The sequence below is a fragment of the Nicotiana sylvestris genome, chromosome 3, assembly GCF_000393655.2.
Source record: "Nicotiana sylvestris chromosome 3, ASM39365v2, whole genome shotgun sequence".
Lineage (NCBI taxonomy): Eukaryota > Viridiplantae > Streptophyta > Magnoliopsida > Solanales > Solanaceae > Nicotiana > Nicotiana sylvestris.
In genome coordinates this window covers 160,406,563-160,430,934 of record NC_091059.1, presented here as the reverse complement: position 1 = coordinate 160,430,934, position 24,372 = coordinate 160,406,563, and the positions used below count along the sequence as shown (strand labels likewise).

The window sequence follows — 24,372 nt, the reverse complement described above, 5'->3', positions numbered from 1 at the left end:
GCTAACTTTAACTCACTAACAGTTAGTTTGAATAAATATTCTAACTACATGATATTTATTTCTTCTTGGGCGCATTCTTGCAAGATCTTTTGTTATGCCCTTCACCTCCACAATTTCCACATGACACCTTGTATTTCTTTGACTTTATTTTATCATATGTTTTATATCTTTCCTTTTGAGGTCTCCCTGACTGCTTTTTATCTCCCGTCAGTGGATTTACTACCTCATCCAAAATATGTTGTGGCACATTCCATTTGCTTTCATCAGGAAGAGGATTTATTGGTATTTCATACGTATGCAAAAGGCTCTCTCTTGTATAATGCGGAGAGCAATAGTTTTCATATGTTTCATTCTTGTGCCTTAATGCTGCCAAAGCATGCGCACATGGAAGTTCTTCAAGTTGGAATTGGTCACAACTATATTTCTTTTTTTCTAGACACACAATGTACCACTTTACACCATCTAACACAGTATGTATATGATCTGTTGAAGCCCTCACCTACAATTGCAGAACAAACAGAAAAAATATTATCTCAATCATAAAAATAAATTATCTACAACCAATCTACAAATCATCTACAAATATTCTGCACCTTATCTACAACCTACAATTATCTACAATTTGACTACAATTTATCTACCATCTGGAAACACTGCATATTAAGTAATTTATTTTTTCTGCACCAAATAAACAGATCTTACCCTAAGCTTCTCAGATAATGTTCTGTTGTTCTCTAATTCTTTGTTGAATTTGGATCCAAGAAATGTGAAAGTACCTTTCGCTTTCAATAACTTCTCGTTGGTCCAACGTTCTAGCAGTGTCCGTATATACTCTAAAAGGTCAAATATCGGCAGCTCTCTTGCATCTTTTGTTGCAGCGTTCAATGACTCTGCAATATTTAATGTCATTGTCCACGTTCTATTCATTGTTGCATGCACTCTTGACCATTTATGATAGCCAATATCATATAGGTAAGATTTTACACGCGGGTCTACCTCTTCAATCTTCGACATCCTTTCATTAAATTCATCCAGAGTGTATGATCGTGCTGTAGCAAAGTACAATTCATATAATTGTAGATGACCCTTCTTGAATTTTGACCTTATATTTGTCCAAATATGCCACATGCAAGAGTAGTGTGTCATGCCCGGATAGACAATTGATGTTGCCTTCAGTATACTCTCATTCCTATCTGAAACAACACACATCTAAGGTCTTTCACTATATGCCTGCTTGAATTACTCAAAGAACCACTTCCAAGATGCGTCATTTTCAGAATCAACCACAGTATATGCCAAGGGCAATATTGTACCTACATTATTAATTTATAAAATATTAATTGGCAGCTTTGAAAATGTATATAAAATATAAATACATAACAACTACAATATATCTTCATAATATAGACAATATATCTACATTTCATGTAATAGCTACAAAATAACTACAAAATTACTACAACGTATCTACATTTTATAGACTGCCTACAAAATAACTACAAATGATTTACACTTTTTACCGGCTGCATCCATGGTGCTTGCTGTCAGTATAATCCCCCTATAGGCTGACTTTAAGAATGTCCCATCAACTATTACTACTGGCCTACAATGTTGCCAACCACTTATTGATGTACAAAGAACAACAAATGCGTATAAGAAGCATTCATCTGCTGTCTTTTTCAATTTAACAACCGAACCAGGATAAGTCTCCTCAAGAATATAAAAATATTTGGGTAATTTGCTGTAGGAGTCAGACGGATTCCCTCTCAAAAACTGTAAAACCTTTTCCTTTGCTCTCTATGCTTGCATGTAGCTTAGGTTCACTCCGTGTTCGAATAACATGTCAGTTTGTATGTCCTTTGGTGTGTAAACAATCTTAGGATCACAATACTTTGGAATGATCATGATACCAACTACAACTGCAGTACGTTTGTGCTGTATGGATATTTCATCCATTAAGGAGCATGTGTGTTATCGGTTGAAACTCCTTATCTTGAACATTACTGAATCATTAATTGACGTTGCCTTGAAGTGCCATTTACAGTTTTCACCAACGCATACAAGCCAGTAGCTACAAAAAAAATATAATATTTAATACAGATTAATGTAGATGCAACAAAAGGACTGTTTTAACATAAAGTAACATAAACTACAATTTAACTACAATGTAACTACAATTTACTTACAATGTTTAAAAAACACATATCTTGAGTAAAAAACTGCTTTTAATGATCTTTTCACCAAAAATATCTCCATACCTTCTATGACTAGATCTTTTAACTCTGAACTGGAACTTGTGCATCACAGAAAAGTGCTTCATTGCAGCAGCTATAGTTTGCTTGTCCTGATACACTTGTCCTTCTTCAATAGCAATTTGCGTAGATTATGTTATTATTTCACTTTGATATTCCTCTATAGCTGGAGAGGATGGCATATCAAGTAACTTTAGGGATCCAGATGAATCTGCATCAAAATAAAGATAAACAGTGTCATTATAATTTTGTAGAATCTTTGTAGATAATTTGTAGATATAGTGAAAATTTTGTAGTCATTTATTTTAGGATGTCAGACATTGTAGTTAAATTGTACTATAACTGTTGCAATTTGTAGAAATTTATGAAAACAATACTGCTTCGTGCATAATTAAACTGATTTGTATTTTATTTGACTAGATTTTGTTCTAAACATAGATTGTAATTTTATTTGAAGACAACATTTTGAAATCAACAATTTCTAATCATATATTGTAGTTTATTTTGTCATAGAAATCAGAATATTGTAGCTTGCATTCGCATATACCACAATGGCATCAACTACAAAATCTCTAAATCTGTCATAGTTATCCCAATTCCCATTCAATTGCAGCATGATTGCGATTTTGGACATGATTGCGTGTTGTTGCTGATGTATTATTCTAAATTTTTTCGTTTTTTTGGATTTCTAGATTTAGAGAAAAAAATATGAAGAACAGATATACGATCGCCAATTTGATTTCTGGAAACGACGAAGAACAGAATATTCTACAATTTGAATTCAGTTTGTTGAATCTCGAAGATATGTTCTGCAATTGTTGCGAAATCTCCTTTCCGTTTCAAAACTTGAATTTAATGTAGAATCAATCAATCCCAAGATTCTTTCCTGATTTCTCGCGCGTAATTAGGGGAAGATTTTGCCCTATTAATTTCTAATAAAGGAATGGTACAAAAATTGTAGGAAAAATGTGAATTAGGCGGGTAATTTAGATATTATGCACATATTTGGTAATAAAATTTCATATATGGTATAGGAAGGAAAAAATGTCTTTGCAAATTATTACGCTAAATGCCACCCCACAGTTTAGTAAATAAGGGAACTTCTAAACAATTTTCGAGGCCCAAAACAGCTACACATGTTGCGCAAGCACGTGTGGTAGTTGCTGAATCAGTGGCCCCACCTTAATTTACTGCATTTGATGGTAAATAAGTACATTTGCTGTTTTTTTGAAGAAGGGTGTCATACCAACAGGCCCCACACAAATTTATCATTTCAAAAATCCAGCTCTTCGATTTCAATAGATTTGCCAAAGAGTAAAATTGATCAAAATAAATTTCCATTAAAACAAGAGAAAGGAAATGAATTTCCATTCACTGCTTGCGTTTCACCAAGGTCATAGTCAATTATAGATAGGGGTGTACAAAGGAAACCGACAAACCGCATCAACCCGATAATTCGAGTTAAACCGAGAAAAAAAAATTCGATTATAATTTGGTTTGATTTGGTTTGGTGTTGGAAAAAAAAAACTCGACCATGATTGGTTTAGTTTGGTTTTAACTAAAGAAAATTAACCCGAAACCAAACCAATCCGACATTACATATATAGAAATTTTATATATATTTAATATATAAATATACTTATTGTAATGTAATTTATAAATATTTCTTAAAAGTTTTCATAATTTTATCTTTTAAGATATTATTTCAAGGTTGGACTTAGAACTTTTGAATGTTCCAATAAGTTTTATAGTCATTAATATTAGTAACTTAAATAATGCTAACAAAAACGCAAACCAAAATCAAATCAATACTCATGCTAACAAAGACATTCAATTCAATACTATGAACGACAATGTATTGAATATCTATTTTTGTTTTGTAATAATTCAGATAAAAATGCATAATCTATTTTTATTTTTTATTTAGCGTTTAGTCATGTAATTAATAATCCCTTATTAGTCTACTTATTTTTGCATGACTTAATACTTTTAGATTATGCTTATTTTTATTATGCCTTTTTAATTAGCAATATTTATATTACATAATTTTATTGTCTTTATTGTTGAATATTTTAGGATAATGTCATGACACATCTCATATTTTGTATTATTTTCTTGAAAAATACTTTATATAGTTGTATCTTACTAGGATTAAAGAAATATTTTAAGCACAAGTTATATGTTTTGTGCTACGAAGATTTTACCGGAAAAAAAATCTGAAAAAATCCTAATAACCCGAAAACCTGAGAAAATCGAGATTGAAAAACCCGAGTTTTATTGGTTTGGTTTGGTCTTTAGATTTAATAACCCGACACAATTGATTTGGTTTGGTAATTGCAAAATCTGAACCAACACGACCTATGTACACCCCTAATTGTAGACATAGAATAGGTCTGTTACTAATTGGTCATGAAGAAATAAAAACTCCAGTTAAATAAAAGAAATAAATATTCTCTTCATATATTTGTTTAAATATAAATTGAATATCAAAATTGATTTTTTCAACTTTTGAATGTTTTTGTAGGATTAGATTTTATTTTAAATAGAAACTCGATTTTATAATTTCTTTAAAAGACATTAACTCTACATAGTTTATGGAACATCAATCTTGGCTTCCTCCAATAGTTAATTTTACTTGAATTACATTGCATTTGACATTTCATATAATATCTACCCTAATAAATTACAATCTAATCCAAATTGTGGGGCCCATGCGCAAGCACGGCAAACATACTCTAGTCAGTTATATAAGAGGTTTAAATACTTTTTAGAAAAGTGGTGATTGTTATAAAATAAAAACAATGCAGTAAAATGTAAACAAGAAGATATAGAGAGAATGGAGAAGTGTTTTCTTCTTTCACTTTGGTGTAATTTTTCATTGCAATTACATGGCATTTTATAGGCATAAAAAGTAAAGATGATGGACATAAAATAGGAAATTTAATCTTTAAGTTATTCACAATATGGTCATCCAATGTAGCATCCAATGTAGTATCCAATGTAGTATCGAATGTACAAACTATTCATAACACTCCCCCTTGGATGTCCATGTAAGATAATGTGCCTCACTAAAAACTTACAAAAAAAAATATTGGGATGTATATAGTTATTTATAATATGCATTGCTTGCTGCCTCATTAAAAACCTTACCAGGAAAACCCAGTGAGACAAAACCTTGGTTAAGGAAAAGAGTGCAGCGTGTTGTTACTTCCCCTGATGAAAAATCACTTAATCTCTCGAAGATGACGCATTCCGATCTTATATATCAGCTTTTTAAATATTGAGGTTGGTAATGCCTTAGTGAACAGATCAGCCAAATTATCACTTGAACGAACTTGTTGTACATCTATTTCACCATTCTTCTGAAGATCATGAGTGAAAAAGAATTTCGGTGAAATGTGTTTTGTTCTATCTCCTTTGATATATCCTCCTTTCAATTGAGTTATGCATGCAGCATTGTCTTCATACAATATTGTTGGAATATTCTCTTTCGAAGAAAGACCACATGTTTGCTGAATGTGTTGAGTTATAGATCTTAACCAAACGCATTCTCGACTTGCTTCGTGAATGGCTATTATCTCTGCATGATTTGAAGAAGTAGCAACCATAGTTTGTTTTGTCGAACGCCATGATATGGTTGTACCTCCACTTGTAAATAAATAGCCTGTCTGAGATCGACCTTTGTGTGGATCAGACAAATATCCTGCATCTGCATAACCAATCAATGATGGCTTGGATTCATTTGAATAAAATAAACCCATATCAATGGTCCCTTGGAGGTATCTGAATATATGTTTAATACCATTCCAGTGTCTTTGTGTTGGCGAAGTACTAAATCTTGCCAATAAGCTTACTGAGAAAGCTATATCTGGTCGGGAATTATTGGCAAGATACATTAATGCCCCAATTGCACTAAGATATGGTACTTCGGCACCAAGAAGCTCTTCATCATTTTCATGAGGTCGGAATGGATCTTTCTTTATATCAAGTGATCTCACAACCATCGGGGTACTCAATGGATGTGCTTTATCCATATAGAATCGCTTTAAAATCTTTTCGGTGTATGTCGATTGATGGACAAATATTCCATCTTTCATATACTCAATTTGTAGACCAAGACAAAATTTTGTCTTTCCAAGATCTTTCATTTCAAATTCTTTCTTCAAACAGTCTACTATTTTTGGAAGCTCCCCAGGAGTTCCAATGATATTTAAATCATCAACATACACGGCGATTATAACAAATTCAGATCCAGACCTTTTTATAAAGACACAGGGACAAATTGGATCATTCTTGTACCCTTCTTTCAACAGGTATTCACTCAGGCGATTGTACCACATACGTCCTGATTGTTTCAATCCGTATAAAGATTTCTGAAGCTTTATTGAACAAGTTTCTCGAAAATTTTTATATGCTTCTGGCACTTTAAATCCCTCAGGTACTTTCATAAAAATTTCGTTGTCTAATGATCCATACAAATAGGCTGTAACAACATCCATTAGATGCATATCAAGTTTTTCTTGCACTGCCATATTTATGAGATACCTGAAGGTGATAGCATCCACTACAGGAGAATATGTCTCCATATAATCAATTCCAGGCCTTTGGGAAAACCCTTGTGCCACAAGTCGTGCTTTATATCTAACGACTTCATTTTTATCATTTCGTTTTCGCACAAAAACCCATTTATACCCTACTGGCTTTATGCCTTCAGGTGTTCGAACTATGGGTCCGAAGACTTCACGTTTTCCAAGTGAAGTTAACTCTGCCTGGATAGCGTCTTTCCATTTTGGCCAATCATTTCTCTGTCTACATTCATTGACAGATTTTGGTTCAAGATCCTCATCTTGTTGCATTATTTCAACAGCAACATTATAAGCAAAAATGTTATCGATAACAATATTATTTCGGTTCCATCTTTTCCCGGTTGAGACATAACTTATTGATATCTCTTCATTTTCATTATTTTTAGGTATCTGGACCTCCCCTAAGGTCTTATCATTTGTTACGTCTTGGGGCTCTTCTTGAGCCACTACCTCTGTGTTATGTTCACTTTGATCACTTGCTCTTTTTCTTCTTCGAGGATTTTTATCTTTAGAACCGATTGGTCTACCACGTTTCAAGCATGGCTTAGACTCATTTGCTTTAATTAATTGTTCTGTCGGAATATCAACTCGAATTGGAGCATTAGCAGCTGGAATATGTGACTTAGTCACCCTTGGTAGGTTAGTGAATGCATCTGGCAATTGATTTGAAATATTTTGTAAATGAATAATCTTTTGAACCTCTTGTTCATATTGATTTGTTCGAGGATCTAAATGAGACAGTGATAATGCATTCCAATCTATCTTCTTTTTCAGCTGCTTATTTTCTCCCCCCAATGTTGGATATACTGATTCATTAAAATGGCAATCAGAAAATCTTGCCGTAAATAAATCTCCAGTCATCGGCTCTAGATATTTTATAATAGAAGGAGATTCATATCCAACATATATCCCCAACCTTCTTTGAGGACCCATCTTTGTGCGTTGTGGTGGAGCAATTGGAACATATATCGCACAACCAAAGATCCTAAGATGGGAAATATTTGGCTCCTGACCAAAAGCCAATTGCAATGGGGAGACTTTATGATAACTTGTGGGCCTTATCCGCACAAGTGCTGCTGCGTGCAAAATAGCATGACCCCATACTGAAATGGGAAGTTTTGTTCTCATAAGCATTGGTCTAGCAATTAATTGGAGGCGTTTGATCAATGATTCTGCTAGACCATTTTGTGTATGAACATGAGCAACCGGATGCTCAATTGTTATCCCAGTTGAAATACAATAATCATTAAAGGCTTGGGATGTAAACTCACCGGCATTATCAAGACGAATTATCTTAATTGCATAATCTAGAAATTGTGCTCTTAGCTTTATTATTTGAGCCAACAATCTCGCAAATGCCATATTGCGAGTTGATTGTAAGCACACATGTGACCATCTTGTAGATGCATCTACCAAAATCATATAATATTTGAATGGTCCATATGGAGGGTGAATGGGCCCACATATATCACCCTGTATACATTCCAGAAATGCAGGGGATTCCATCCTAACTTTAATATTTGATGGTCTAATAATTAATTTTCCTTGAGAACACACAGCACAAGAGAATTCCTTAAATTGAAGAATCTTTTGATTCTTCATTGCATGTCCATGTGAATTCTCAATTATTTTACGCATCATATTAGAACCAGGATGGCCCAACCGGTTATGCCAAATAATAAAATTATATTGATTAGTAAACTTCTCGTTTACTATGGCATGTGTTTCAATCCTGCTAATACTTGTGTAGTATAAGCCAGAGAAAAGAGCAGGTAACATTTCAAGCACATATTTCTTACCGGACATTATTGTAGTAATATAAAGATATTCAATCTTTTCATCATTTGTAGTCTCAATATGATAGCCATTTTGGCGAATATCTTTGAAACTTAATAAGTTTCTTTGAGATTTACTACAATATAGTGCTTCATCAATAGCCAAATTTGTTCCTCCTGGTAGTAATAAATTGGCTCTTCCAGAACCTTCAATTAATCTTGTACTACCGGATATTGTATTAACATTCGCTTCTTTCATTACCAAATAAGAGAAATATCTCTTATCTTTTAAAATAGTGTGTGTTGTAGCACTATCCAGAAGACATATATCATCTTTATTAATCTTGAGTCCAACTGAAGACTGGGGAATTTTCATATTCTTCATAAAAAAGACAAATAATACATCATAAGAAATATGAAAGACAAGCAGGAAAAAAACATTAAGAAATACATTAGAAATGTAGAAACTAGCAACACATGATGCATTAGGAAAATACACTAAAGAAAAATAAACTAGTTGCAAACATAAACATAACACCTTTTATAGCTTCATTCCCCAGTAAGATGATTAGTTCTTCAGTCAATATCCTCAAAGAAGTCCCCAACTTCTAAATGAGTAATTGTCACACCTCCTTTTTCGCCCGCGCCGCCCGCGAAGGGGCACGGAAAGGAGTTTTTTCCAATTAAAGGACAATCGAATCGGGATTTATTTATTTATTTCAGAGTCGCCACTTGGGAGATTTATGGTGTCCCAAGTCACCGATTGAATCCCGAATCGAGGAAAATATTCGACTTTCCAAATGAAGTCTGCGAACCAGAAATTCTAAGTAAGGAATTCTGTTGACCCGAGGGAAGGTGTTAGGCACCCCCGAATCCCGTGGTTATAGCACGGTCGCTTAAACTGTTGTAATGGCTAGATATCTGATTTTTATACATATTATAATTTATGTGCTTTTATCAACTTTAAACCGCTTCTATTATTATTATTTTTTAGAATTGTAACGTCGTGAAAATGCGTTTCGAACCTTTTTCACAGTATTGTTGTTGTAGCACCACATTTGAAGCGTGAAAAGTAGAAAATATTTTTTCCAATAAGTCCTCATCCGTGATAGTGTTTCCACATAATTTTAATAGAGAACTTACTTTAAAGATAGCAGAATTATACTCACTTACAGTTTTAAAGTCTTGCAACCTTAATGTATCCACTCATACCGAGCTTTCGGTAATACCGTAAGTTTTAAGTGGTCATATTGATCCTTCAAATTAATCCATAATTCAAGTGGATCTTTTACGGTTAAATATTCAATTTTTAACCCTTCATGTAGATGATGACGAAGGAAAATCATGGCCTTCGCTTTATCCTGATTTGATGCTTCATTTCCTTGTATAATAGTATTTCCAAGACCTTTAGCGTCAATGTGAATTTCAGCATCAAGAACCCATGATAAATTGTTCCTCCCGGTGATGTCAAGTGCCACAAATTCAAGTTTTGATAAATTTGACATAGTGAAAACTATCATAAAAGATGAATAAGTTAGAGAAATAATTATAATAATAAATAATTAATGAAAACAAAACGATTAAGGTAAAAGAAATGAAAATAGAGTTATATCATGTTAACAATCTACTATTTCATTTTATTCTTGCCATAAAGTAGAAATTACATACTTGTTTCATTTCACTTTATATTATTGATATATATGTGTTAATAGAACTGAACGTGACTAACATTATTTATATGTTCCAATAAATATAAAGTAATTAAACTATAAAATTATTGCTTGTCAATTTATTTCTCACAGTTCTTCAAAATGCCTTAAAGATATGTTTTGATCTAGGGAGTCCATGAATATTATAAGTATGACATTAGTGCATAGCTAGTTTGATGACTTTGAGGTCCTCTAAGAGTTGAGCACGGAAGGAAATAGTTATTTTATCACTGCAATGTACTTAAACTATTTAAGATGCCCAAGCGCACAAGTAATCTGCAAACAATGAGCATATGATATGTACTGCCATAAATAAAATGATTATAATGATACATACCTTAATAAAATATGGCTCAACTTAGCGGGAGTTAAGAATAAAATTAGAGCTTCGTGCTGATAACGTGTTATAAAATAAAAGCAATGCAGTAAAATGTAAACAAGAAGAGATAGAGAGAATGGAGAAGTGTTTTCTTCTTTCACTTTGGTGTAATTTTTCATTGCAATTACATGGCCTTTTATAGGCATAAAAAGTAAAGATGATGGACATAAAATAGAAAATTTAATCTTTAAGTTATTCACAATATGGGCATCCAATGTAGCATCCAATGTAGTATCCAATGTACAAACTATTCATAACAGTGATAACATTATCATAGTGAAGAGTTTTTGCCAAATACATAAAAAATTAGTTACCTTATTTTGTAAATGTTGTAAATTTCCTATTTATGAGTTTCAAATAATTTATTTCAAAAAATATCCATTCAAAGGCATGAACAAATATTTTTAATAAAAAAGATTACCCTTTTTTTAATTTCATTATAAACTTTTTATTTTTAATAATTATATTTAATATGCTTACTTATGAATATAATCATAAGGGGTGCAAGTGTTTTTTATTTTATAATACAAGGGCGTATCTGAAATTGAATCATATTACAGGATTTTTAGTGTAGTTAACCCTCTAATTGACTATACCATTTTTAAGTATTTTCGATATTAATTTATGACGGATTAAAAATAGAACAACATATATGCTTCATTTTCAATTGACGAGTCCTACTTAAAATGCATAGACTGTATTTTGAGTAGCAATAAAGATATAGTATCTCTAGACTGTAGTATGACAAAGAAAGTAATACTCTAACATGGGAATTTAAAATAAATAAATAAGTAGCATAATTAAGTTATGATAGACTTTTCAACTTAATCAGCAAAGTCAAATAATATAAACTGCGTTTAGCTGTCCACTTTTAAGTTTTCAACGAATTTCAACTATACCCATTAAAAATGTTCTTTTTTCTTAGGTTTTTAGAATTTTGTATATATATATTTTTTTTTATACATTTCATCTTTGCTACCTCATCCACAAAGTTTCCTTTCCGTCTTGTATCTAATGTTGCTGACTTGCTGATCACACATAAAATATGGAAGGAGATTTTTGCGAGTGATTCTTGAGAAAAAGAATCCTTATTTTTCTAGATCTTTTATTTTGTTTGCTCTTGGCTAGTTTTGGTAAGTATGTGATTAATGGCTAGATGTTGATAAGTTTGAAATTATTTTGAATATTTCCGTAAGATTCCCTATATTAAACTACTTGTTGTAAAGAATCGTGACTTTTGCCGGTTGTCCCTTTTTATTTCTCGTGCAGCGTACGCAGAATTTTTTGTAAACGGTGTCACTATTTTAAACGGTGAACAAATAATTAAATCTATTAAAAAAAGAATACGATTTGAAGCATATTAGTAATAAAACACAACTCAGGCATATTACTACAAATTTTCTCGATAAGTTTTTATTTTTTGAAATGCATTCAAAATAAACTCATTAAAATAATTTTTTTACATAAGGCATCAAAAATTCAATTAAGCACTCATCATTCATTTGATTTCGCAAATTATTGTTAATAAATTTTATCGTCCAGAATAAGGAACGGAAAGAAAACAAATAGTCAAACTACTTATGGAAGCAACATTGTTCTTTCATATTCAAATAAATTATGTCGTTGACTCTTGACTCGGCGGTTCAAGGTTTTGTAGGTCTATAACTCAAACCCAGCTGCTGTATCTTACATAAGTAGATTAAGCACAAAAATATTAAAACAAAAATTGATGCCGTGTGCCTTCGATCTCGCGACCTCATTTATAAAACTGAATCACTTGACAACACAGCCTGCTTAGCTCCTTTCGTGAAGATATGTCACTTTATTTTATTTATTTTAATTTTTGTTTTGTCATTTCTATCTTATATAAATATTTACTAAAATTTTCCCACGAAGCGGCATTACGTGACACTGCTTCGCCTAAGGTAGATCCGCCTCTGCTCTTAGACCACATCCTAAAGATTCTTTTTCAGCAAAATGTAAATTTTATAAAAAAAAATTGTTAGACCACAATCTAAAGTTTTGTAAGTTATTAACAACTTTACAGCACAGTCTAATATTATGTGAGGAAACATTAGACTCAAGTTTAACATTGTTCATAAAAGGTAATACCACATGAACTATATTTGCACAACTTTTAGAAATATGTATGAAATCTAAATAATGGCCTAAAAAGGGAACATCTGTGTAAATCAGCCTGACTAGTGAAGATTTTTGTGCATCTCGACTGACCTGTCATGTAAGCTTTAATTGCAAAATGCCCAATTCAAACTCGAGGAATTAACCCAAATAGAAGCCACCTAATATCTTAAACTAAAAATAGTTGTCGGATGTATGTATGTATGTGTATAAATTTATGTATAATATATATATAATCGTATATAATGAATGTATACTGGCTAGAAAAGTAAATATTAAATCTGGCCAGCTATTTCTATAACATTCAAAAGAAACTGGGCCCTCTGAAGGAGCCTCCAGGTGGTAATTCTGTAAATGGGCCTATGGTCCCGCAGGCCCAAACAATCTCTATTATTTTCACAAACTGATCATCAACGCCTTCCTCTCTTTGTAATCTTGCTCTGCTCTAGTGTGCCTAATAATTCCAACTTGTTTGGACCTGATATTCATTAATCTTCACACTTGACGTGGAAATTAGTTGTAGTAGGGGATTTTCTTTGTCATATCACAAGTTTAAATTAGTTTTGTAAAATTTTTAGTTAGTTTTATTATATCTTGACGCCTAATCAATAATTCACACAGCTTTAATTTGGTTCATGATCATTTGATAAGTAAATTTAATTAAAGGGTTAATTACAAGAAACACCCCTATATTATTATGACCCAGTTTCAAAATACCCCATACATTTTGAAATCAAATACTTACACCCTATATATTATGAAAATCCTAAACTCGCGCCCTATATGTAGTGAGAACCGTAACTAAGTATATTAAAGAAAATTATAAAATTTAAGTTTGCTTCAAGACTTATCTTAAATTTACCTATTTAAGTGAAGTTTCATTTGTGTGGGATATTCGTTATATAAGAGGTTTAAATATTTTTAGAAAAATAGTGATAACATTATCACATTTAAGAGTTTCGAAAGATAAAAGTATTTGACAAATACATAAAAATTCTAGTTGTTTTATTATGTAACTTTTGCTAATTTTCTATATAAAGTCAAAGACTATATTTCAAAAATTATTATTTTCTTTTTAAATCAAAGGCATGAACAAAGATTTTCAACAAAAATATTTATCCTCTTTTTAAATTTCATAAAAATAAATCTATATATAAAATTTTATTTTTAATAATTACATTTTAACATGCTTAGTACGAATATAACTCTTCTAATCAATAATGCAATTAAGAAGTTCGATACCCTTGTTCCAATTATTCCACGCAAATCGTTTACCTGTAACTATTCAATACCCCTACGAAAAATTGATCACATCGGAACGTTTCCGAGGCCGAATCCACTTTGAATTTGATAAATGCATTGCTTGTGAAGTATCTCATCGAAAACTTACAGCAGCTTGCCATAACCGACTCTTGTTGCCGAGTCGAGAAGAAAAAGAATCGATCACTAGGTCCCGAGCAATTCTACCTTCTTTCCATTATCCAACGCTCATGCGTCCCCTTTCTCCTGCTCGCAACAATCCAATAAGTTCTCCGGGTGAAAAAACATTAGACATTCCTTGTAAGTCTTAGGATCTCTATAGTATAAGGGGTGCAAGTGTTTTATTTTATAATATAAGGCGCGTGTATGAAATTGAATCATATCACAGGGATGTTACGTGTAGTTAACCTTTTAAATAACTATACCATTTTTATGTATTTTCAATATTAATTTATGACCGATTAAAAATAGATCAACATTCTGCTTCATTTTCAATTGACGAGCCTACTTAAAATGTATAGACTGTATTTTGAGTAGCAATAAAGATAATAGTATCACTAGACTGCAGTATATATAATGAAAGCAATAACATGGGAATTTAATAAATAAATAAATAATAAGTAGTATGATTAAGTTATCATAGTCTTTTGTCAACTTAATCAACAAAGTCAAATAATATAACTGCCCCTTTTATGCAGTTAATTAATACTCGCTCCGTTCACTTTTTTACTTGGCAGGTATAGTAAAACTAGATTTTCATTTTTACTTTTCACTTTACGCATATTAAGAAAAGACAAAAGAAATTCATGTTATACCCACAGTATTTATTACTCATTTCAAATCACTTTGTCAAATCCAATAAAACATGCATCAATTAATATGTGTATCATAGTAAATTACACACTTAATTTATTATTTCTTAAGGGCGTGAAAAGTCAAAACGTGTCAAGTAAAAGTAAACGGAGGGAGTATTAGTTTACAAGGGGAGTAGCAAGCCAAACATAGTTGCACTAGCATGACTCTAATGTTGGAATTAAAAGAGAGAAAATATGAGATATGATTAAGTTATGACAGAATTGCCAATTCAACTAGCATTCAAAGTAATACTATAAAGTGCATTACGTACGTTTAAATTTTTCAAAGCTGTCTATCTTATTATATTTTCTGTTTTACAATGACTAGATCAATGTGTTGAATATTTTGGCGCATGCAAATATATATTAGGAATAGCATGGCAAGTTCACGCAGGTTAAAACGTGCCACGTGTCACAAAAATCTCGGCTGTGAGGGAGGATCTTGTTTCTTAAAATTAGTGACAGCCTCTTTGACCTACTCCCACAAAATATTCATAACAATAAAATAATCCTAAGTCTAACCATAATAAAAGCTGTCCTACTAATTCTATTTCACTAGTCAATGATGACCATAAATTTAACCAACCATGCACATGAAATATTACAAATTGAGAGTCGGCTCAATACTCTAGACTTTGCAATCTGTTCCTTAATTAAGTCAATGTTGTAATGTGTACTCATTCTCGTCGGTAGTACACCAGCTTTTAATCTTTTGTCAATTCTACGAAGAAATAATTTTCTAAGCTGCATTGTTATTTGTTACAAACAACGCTACGTGAATGTTTTTCCAATTATAAAATTTTCCCTTAAAAAGTGTTGTATGTTTTCTTTTGAAATACATTTAAGGGGAAAGGTAAAAAAGAATAGGAGAACATAAATAGACTTTGAGATGCTAGAATAGCTGCAGTCTAGTCTTTTCGTCACTTGAATATCCTACGGGGCTACCACTATTGTTAGGGTCCGTTTGGCCATACAAAAATTTTTACTTTTTTTTTTTAAAAAAAATTACTTTTTTCGAAATCAGTAGAGTATTTGTTAATAAAAATTTTAATTTTTTCACTTGAAGATAAGTTTCGGAATTTTTCAAAAATTTAAAAAACTCCGAAAGAAGGTTTTTTAAAATTTTCACTTCAAATTAATCACAAAAATTTAAAAATAACCCAAAATTATATTTATATCTAAACATAACTCTACTTTCAAATACCATTTTTAATTGTATTTTTTTTTCGAAATTTTATAATTTTTATGTCCAAACCCCCGCTTAATAAGTGGCAGCAAAATTCGAATCCTAAACTTATGTCTGCTATTATATCTTTCGAGCGTGTGAAGTATCATTATACTTTCTACTATTTTCGTTATTTTTAACTATAAAATTTGATTATTTCTCTACATATATTTCTAATGTACAAAAGTGTCACGGAATAGTTCAAAGATAATGGAGTGCAGATTTTGACTTTCACCAAAAAGGAAAAAAATAACTGTGATATAGAAGTCCCCTCGTGGGTCCACATATTTTTTCTAGTTTTACTCAAATAGTAGAATCACAAAGGAAGCTAGAGTCGTAAACTTTTCTAATGTCTTTTTGGGCAAAAAATATATTTCTACTACTAAAAAAAAGTTACATAAATAACTAAAATGCAGTTTAATACTGTATTTTGCTTTAACGAAAAATTAGTCGTTAAAGAAAAACGCAGTACAATAACTGCGTTTAAGGAAAATACAGTATTATACTGCGTTTTCCTGTAATAAAATAAAGCCCTTCTTCTTCCCCAAGACAACAACATAAAGTTATCTCCATTAAAAAACATCCCTGCTCCAGTGCTGGTCCCTCCCCCCCAAATTAAAAATTTATTTTTGGGCCCCACCCATCATCTAAAAGGCAAAGAGTGTAGGTCCCGCACACAAGACAAGCTTTGGATTCCTTCATTCGAGTGCAAAAATTCGATTTGAATCAATTTCAAAAAACTTAAATCGAGGTATTTCGATTTTGTTTATGTCGAAACTCGTATAGTACATGCATATTTGTATTGTTGAATATGTTTCCATGTTAATTTGTGTTATGTTTGTGTTTAAATTTGTATTTATTTATACCCGGATTGATTTATTAGCTTTTGGACAAAAAATTGTTAAAATTTGATAAATAATTTTTATTGTTAATGTTATGTTTTTATTTGCTTAAATAATAAATAAATATTATTTATTTAGTTTGTTGTTCATATTTGTATGTTATGTTTGTTGTTTTTATATGTAATAGTGACCTTTTAGCGTAGTAAAATATAGAGTCTTTTAGCGTAGTAAAATATAGAGTCTTTTAGCGTAGTAAAATATAGAGTCTTTTAGCGTAGTAAAATATAGAGCCTTTAGCGTAGTAAAATATATAGTCTTTTAGCGTAGTAAAATGTAGAGCTTTTTAGCGTAAAGTCTCTGTAGTTTAAGTATGTAGTAACTCCAAACTCTATCCAATTACACTTTACAAAATTAATTATTTAATTTATAAAAATAATCTTACAAAAGTAAAAAATTAATATATGTTGTCAAATTAACTCAAATATCGAGTCTGGAACTCATAGATAATTATTCAGTCCAATTCAATAATTAATTATTTAATTTATTAAATTAAAAAAATTGTAAAAATGCTGAAATTGACACGCATAATAATTAAGGATAACTTGGTGCTACCGAGCGTCAAATATCGAGCTTGGAACTCATACATAATTATTCAGTCCAATTCAATAATTTTTAATTTAATTCCTTAAACTAACAAAATTCCATCGGTAACTGAAATTGACACGCATAATAATTAAGGATAACTTGGTGCTACCGGGCCTCAAATATCGAGCCTGGAACCCATACATAATTATTCAGTCCAATATTAAAAATAATTAATTATTTAATTTATTAAGCTAACAAAATTCTAAAAATGTTGAAATTGACACACATAATAATTAAGGATAGTTTGGTGCTACCGGGCCTCAAATATCAAGCCTGAAACCCATAGATAATTACTCAGTCCAATTTTAAAAATAATTATTTAATTTATTAAACTAACAAAATTCTAAAAATGCTGAAATTGACACGCATAATAATTAAGGATAACTTGGTGCTACCGAGCCTCAGATATTGAGCCTAGAACCCATACATAATTACTTAGTACAATTTTAAAAATAATTATTTAATTCCTTAAACTAACAAAATTCTAAAAATATTAAAATTAACATGCATAATAATTAAGTATAACTTGGTGCTACCAGACCTCAAATATCGAGCCTGGAACCCATACATAATTACTCAGTCCAATTTTAAAAATAATTATTTAATTTATTAAACTAACACACACAATTAATTTTCTTTAAATTATAGTAGACGATATGGACTTTCCGCATGCGCATCCTGGACCAACCGAGGATCAGCTATTAGTGTTGCAGGGCGACCATAGGTCCTCCTTTGTATTGGAGGGACATCTATCGAATCAGCCTCTCCGTGCCAGGAGACCTGACGATTTGTGGGACTTCATGGCGCAGCATCATTTCCATGCCCGCGTAGTCGCGCGCCTACAGTCTACGGGCTTCTATACGATTTTTCGGATTGGGCGGATGCAGCTTGATTGGACTCTCATCATGGCCTTGGTAGAGCGGTAGCGACCGGAGACGTACACTTTTCACTTACCCACTAGAGAGGCCACCATCATGCTGGAGGATGTTCAGGTTTTGTACGGGCTGCGCGTAGATGGACGGGCCGTTGCACTGCCCCGGTACATTAGATCCATGACACGTGGACAGTATTTGGATATGATGGGGCAGTATACTGGTTACAGACCTCAGGGTGATGCTGTATAGAGAGGGAGCAGTCGCGTTGCTTTGTCAGCCATCAGAGATCATATGGCGTTTTTGCACCCAGACATTACCGGCGAGACGGAGGATCTCCATATTGAGCGGTACACGAGGTTGGCGTTGCTCCTGCTTTTCGGGGGTGTCTTATTCCCGAACACTTCGGGAAGTCTAGTGAGTATGCGTTTTCTCCATCATCTGCAACAACTAGATGATTTACCCCTGTACAGCTGGGGTGCTGCTGTTCTCGCATACCTGTATAGGAGCATGTGTCGGGCGAGCATGCTTTGCCAGGTGGACATATGTGGTTTTCTGCCCCTTCTACAGGTGACAACATTTTCGAATACTCTATTCATTACTCCAAATTCTATATAGTCGAAATGACTCATAAATTTTACGTCAACCTTTTATCTTAGGGTTGGGCCTGGCAGCGGATCATGCCATTGCAGCCACCTCTACCACCACTTGTGCCCGGTGAGGCTTATCCGTTTCTCCCTCTAGCTTCTAGGTGGGTTCTCCGGCGTGGGAACTACCGAGGGACCGATGCTCATCATAATCTCCCTCTTGTTAGGGATGTATTAGATATGCTGGTGGTCGGACAGGTAAATATGTACCTACACTTACTTGTTATAAATTGAGTTGTGTTGCGCATACTCACTTTTATGTTATTATTTGGTAGTTCATGTGGACACCATACAGCGACGAGTTGCTAGCTCAGCTGCCCGATTATTGCTTAGTCGACCGACTGCTTTGAAGCACCTCCGTCCTGATGATCTTCTTCGATATGGTTGAGTATCATGCCACAAAGCGTGTGCTTTGCCAGTTTCACCGTCCCCAGCCTATATCGGGGGATCCTGCATGGGTCCCTACACACTATCAGCGGGATGACCGTGTCAGGGTAGATGATATATTTATGGGATGGCTAGAGCCGCAGGTCCATATTTGGAAGCAGCGAGATGACCGTATTCCGCCACCACCTTCATTTACCCAGGAGGCCACTATTCATCTGTATACGTCATGGTACTGCCGTCACACCTGACTGATGATCGGGAACCCCATTCATGTACTTGGCGGCGCTACAGACCATACGCTGGGAGGCACGAGTCACTGGTATGTTTTCGTGGCTTATTAATATCTTATATTTGTGATATAGCGTTATTTTTTAAATATCATAAGTGTTTCACAGGCTATTGGGCATCACCTGGTATACTAGTTGGGACAGGAGATGTAGCAGTATGCCGACAGTGCTGCACTCGTTGAGTATGGCCGGCGGGTGGCAGATCTGGCTCGTCGGACCTTGTTTCAAATGAGAGATGGTGCAAGGTTGGATCACGAGGATCAATATGTAGCGCTAGAGGAATACCATCGAGGTAGGGCTGTCCCACGAGGCAAGGGTAGGACACGAGGGAGGGGTGCCCCACGGGGTCGCGGGGGTCGCGGGGGACGGAGAGATAGTGGTCCCCAACAAGGGGGTGTTGAGGCACCTGTCGACCCACCTGTTGAGGGACATGATGAGGATTTTGGAGATGAGGATCTTGGAGATGATCAGTCGAGTTATATACCTTAGGTAGATGAGCCTTCCAGCAGCATGTCGTCGTACATCCTTCAGCTATCTCTGCCAGCATCGCAGGTCACCCCGTTAGGAGCATTGTCGATCACGGGTACATTTGACGAGGATGTAGACCAGTACTTTGCATACCAATCTACCACAGCTGAGGATCGGCCGACCCGGGACGTGGATGGCGGGCGCAGGTTGAGTTATACCTCGTCCCCGGCAGTTGATGCGGATCTACCACTGGCACAGGTACGTTTGTATTACTTTAAAATTTCAATTTGTTTTCTTTTCCTTAATGAGCTGCCATTAATTAATTTTTAACTTTCTTATGAAGGCTCTGTCCCAGCCCATCTTTGAGGCCACTACATGCTTTGATGAGGACACCTCAGATGCATATACTTAGGAGGCCGACGAGACCACGGTGAGAAAATATTTTTTGACTTAACACGTACAATACAAATATACTTTTTTACATGCTAAGATTAGTACTTGTTTTGTAAATTGTTGATGGCCCGACTGCCTATTCTTCCGATCATGCCAGTTGTGGTGTCGATGCTGCTGCACATCCTTACATAAGGAGGCGGCTTGATGATGATGATCCAGATAGTGTACCCGGACGACAGGGAATGCGACTCAGGCCAGCAGCAGCACTGAAGCACACAGGCTGCGGGACTCATTGATTTACTTATGTTTTTACTTTGTGTAAATAGTGCATTATATAAATAATGGTAACAAACACAAACCTTGCAAACCTAACACAAAAACAAACAGTAGAACTAAGGAAAACACTGGACAAAGGAAACATAAAGATACACTACAACGCTCAACACGTACATGCCATTGTTTAGTCACTACCGCCTAGTATTCTCTGCTTCATCCACTCGAGCTTCTTTTCCAACTTTTTTTATCTTCTTCCGCCACCTTGAGTTTCGCCTTCAACTCTGCAATTTCTTGCTTGAATTGGCGTTCTCTGTCCTACTACCCCATACACACATCATGAAGATGATACAACTTGTCTTTGTAATATTCCTGCTCACATGGTTCATCAATCCATACCTTAAAATTGCATGTAGGTACGTCGGGTTGCCTATAAAACATGTTCATACACGCCCAGTAGCGGCGTCCAGCTTCTTCCCAACAAACGTACATCATGCTTTTGATTCCACAGTCGCACTTTGGGCAATAAAGGGGTTGTTGAGACATTTCTTGAAGAGAAACTTTGGTTTTATGGAAATATTTGCTATAGGTTGTTGTTAAGCGCAGAAAATAACTAGAATGTGCTTGTTATTTATAAGCAAGATTTCACATATAACGTAGTATTATACCAAGCTTTACATACACGTAAAACGTAGTATTATACCACGCTTTGCATATTAAATTTCTTTGAAACGACATTGTTTTATCACATAGTTTTCAGTTTTTTCAGAACGACATAACAACTCAAGAAAGCGTAGTATTATACTGCGCTTTACATATTACATTTTTCTGCAAGGAAACAACTTTTTCACATGCGTTTCTAACTTTTTCCGAATGACAAGGCAAATCCATAAAACGTAGTACTATACCACGCTTTAAGTATTAAATTTTTCTGCAAGAAAATAGCTTTTTTCACATGGTTATCATCTTTTTCAGAACAAAATGACAACTCCATAAAACGTAGTACTATACAAACGTAGTCTTATACCACGCTTTGCACATAATTTTTTTTTAAAATTTTTAGATTGGTGTTCTTTAGTAACACCAATACGTTGAATATTTGAACAATTCTATGAAGAAAATAATACATTATGTAGATAATTGCAACAATTCTAGTTTAACGACACAGGTTATTGTGACAGAATTTGAACATCAATTTTATTTAAACATGACAACACAAACACGAAAAATCTAACGATACACATAACAAAAACAAACAGTAGAACTATTGAAAACACTTGACAAGGGAAACATAAAGATACACTAGTACGCTCAACACGTACAAGCCATTGTTTAGTCACGACCGCGTACTATTATTTGCTCCAACCACTGGAGTTGGTCTTCCAACTTTTTTTTTTTCTCTTCTTCTACCTCATTGAGTTTCGCCTTCAACTCATCAATTTCTTGGTTGATTCGGCGCTCACGTATCTCTTGCCTCGTACAGGTAATATGAAGATCATAAATTCTTTCTTTGTAGTACTCCTGGTTACATGGTTCATCCATCCATACCTCAAATTCACATGTAGTCTTGTCAGGTTGCTCGTCCTCCTTGTTCATACATGCACAGTAGCGACGTCCACCATCTGGCCACCATTTGTACAAACTGCATTTTTCTCCGCAATAGCACCTTGGGACATAAACGGGTTGTTCAGACATTTCTTAAAGAGAAACTTTGGTTATTGTTAAGCGCATAACATAAGTAGCATGCACCCGTTATTTATAGTCAATAATTCACACAAAACGTAGTATTATACTGCATTTTAGTTATTGAAGTTAAACGACATGACAACTCAACAAAACGTAGTATTATACCACGCTTTACATATTAAAGTTATTCTGCAACAAAACAAGTTTTTCACATGGTTTTCAGCTTTTTCAGAACGACATGACAACTCAACAAAACGTAGTATTATACCACGCTTTACATATTAAAGTTATTCTGCAATTAAACAGCTTTTTCTTCAGTCATTCCAGCTTTTTGAGAGTGACAATACAATAGATGAAACGTATTATTATACCCCGCTTTACATATTAGATTTATTTTTTAATACATAATTTTTTTTATTCCACATTCTTGGTCTTCTTTACTAACACAAATAAGTTTAATATTTGAACAACCATATCAAAACGTCACGTTAAAAAATAAAATGTAACAAGATTGTGGAACATAATTTTATTTGATATATATTGCAACATACACATATTAAAAAAACCAAAACCAAAACAAAAGACTAGGGGTATCCTTGATAGTTGGGTACATTCGACGAACTTGCACCAGAAGCTGGATTACCACCGCCACGCACACCACCTGAAGGATATTTACGACGGTCGTGTCCTGGCTGCGAGCATATGCCACATTTACGCGCATAAACAGTGTCACCGACATCCATTTGGTTCCGTATACGCATTCTCTTTTTCCCTTGCAGTTTGCGCAAATAGTCCTTGTTACATACCATCTTAAAAGGTTCCAGCGGCCAATAATACTCAGCACCTAATGGCTGCAACTGCCCGCTATACGTGTCTACGTATTCAGCAACACTGTATTGCCTATCAATATAGTTGGTTGCCCCATATCCAACTTGTTGAAAGTACTTCAATGCATGTGCGCACGGCATGTGGTAGATGGTCCATTTCCCATATGAAAAAAACCTTCTGGCTTCATTCACCGTCTGAAGATTATTCCCACGGTGTCCGCAGATAGTGGTCTTAACTTCAAAATACCCCGGTCATTATCGTACTATAGAAACGAATGTCACTGTGCTCGCCTCCTGTACCTTTCAAATCTTCTCATGGGTATTGGCATAAATTGAACACCCTTGTCCATCAATGCTGATGCAGCTCCATACCTTTCAACTAACCTCTCCGCACTCTGTTTGAATGTCATACGGACCATGACAGTTACAGGCAGTCCACGAAAAGACTTCAACAAGCCGTTGAATGACTCCGACACGTTTGTAGTGAGGGCTCCCCATCGTCTGCCGCCATCAACATGCAATGTCCACATGTGAAGCTCATGTCCCATCAACCAAGTATAGGCTCGTGGATCTATTTGCCGAATCGTTTCCATGCGCCTGGTGAATTTGCATTGCTGGTGCTCAGTTGCAGCCATCCACATTAAGTCATGGAAGGCCTTGTCAGGATATTTCTTTTGGAAATTGGCCTTCAAGTGCCTCACACAGTAACGGTGGTATGCATATGGTTCCTGCCATTCAGGCAAGTGCCGTATAGAACTTAAAATACCACCATGTCGATCGGATATTAGACAAATACCTCAACGTTATTTGACAACGTGCTGCTTCAAGTGGTTCAAAAAAAACTTCCACGTCGCTTCGCTTTCGTT

General features: G+C 34.2%; 1 protein-coding gene across 1 annotated transcript; it reads right to left on the bottom strand.

The window, feature by feature from the left end:
- Positions 1-55: 55 nt before the first annotated feature.
- LOC104231048 (uncharacterized) lies at positions 56-23,647 on the bottom strand. The gene is made up of 6 exons (XM_070170081.1): positions 23,395-23,647; positions 2,401-2,463; positions 2,005-2,071; positions 1,521-1,603; positions 703-1,193; positions 56-499 (listed from the first exon to the last, which is right to left on the bottom strand). Exons 1-6 carry the CDS (start codon positions 23,645-23,647, stop codon positions 56-58), a joined length of 1,401 nt encoding a protein of 466 aa, XP_070026182.1.
- Positions 23,648-24,372: the final 725 nt, after the last annotated feature.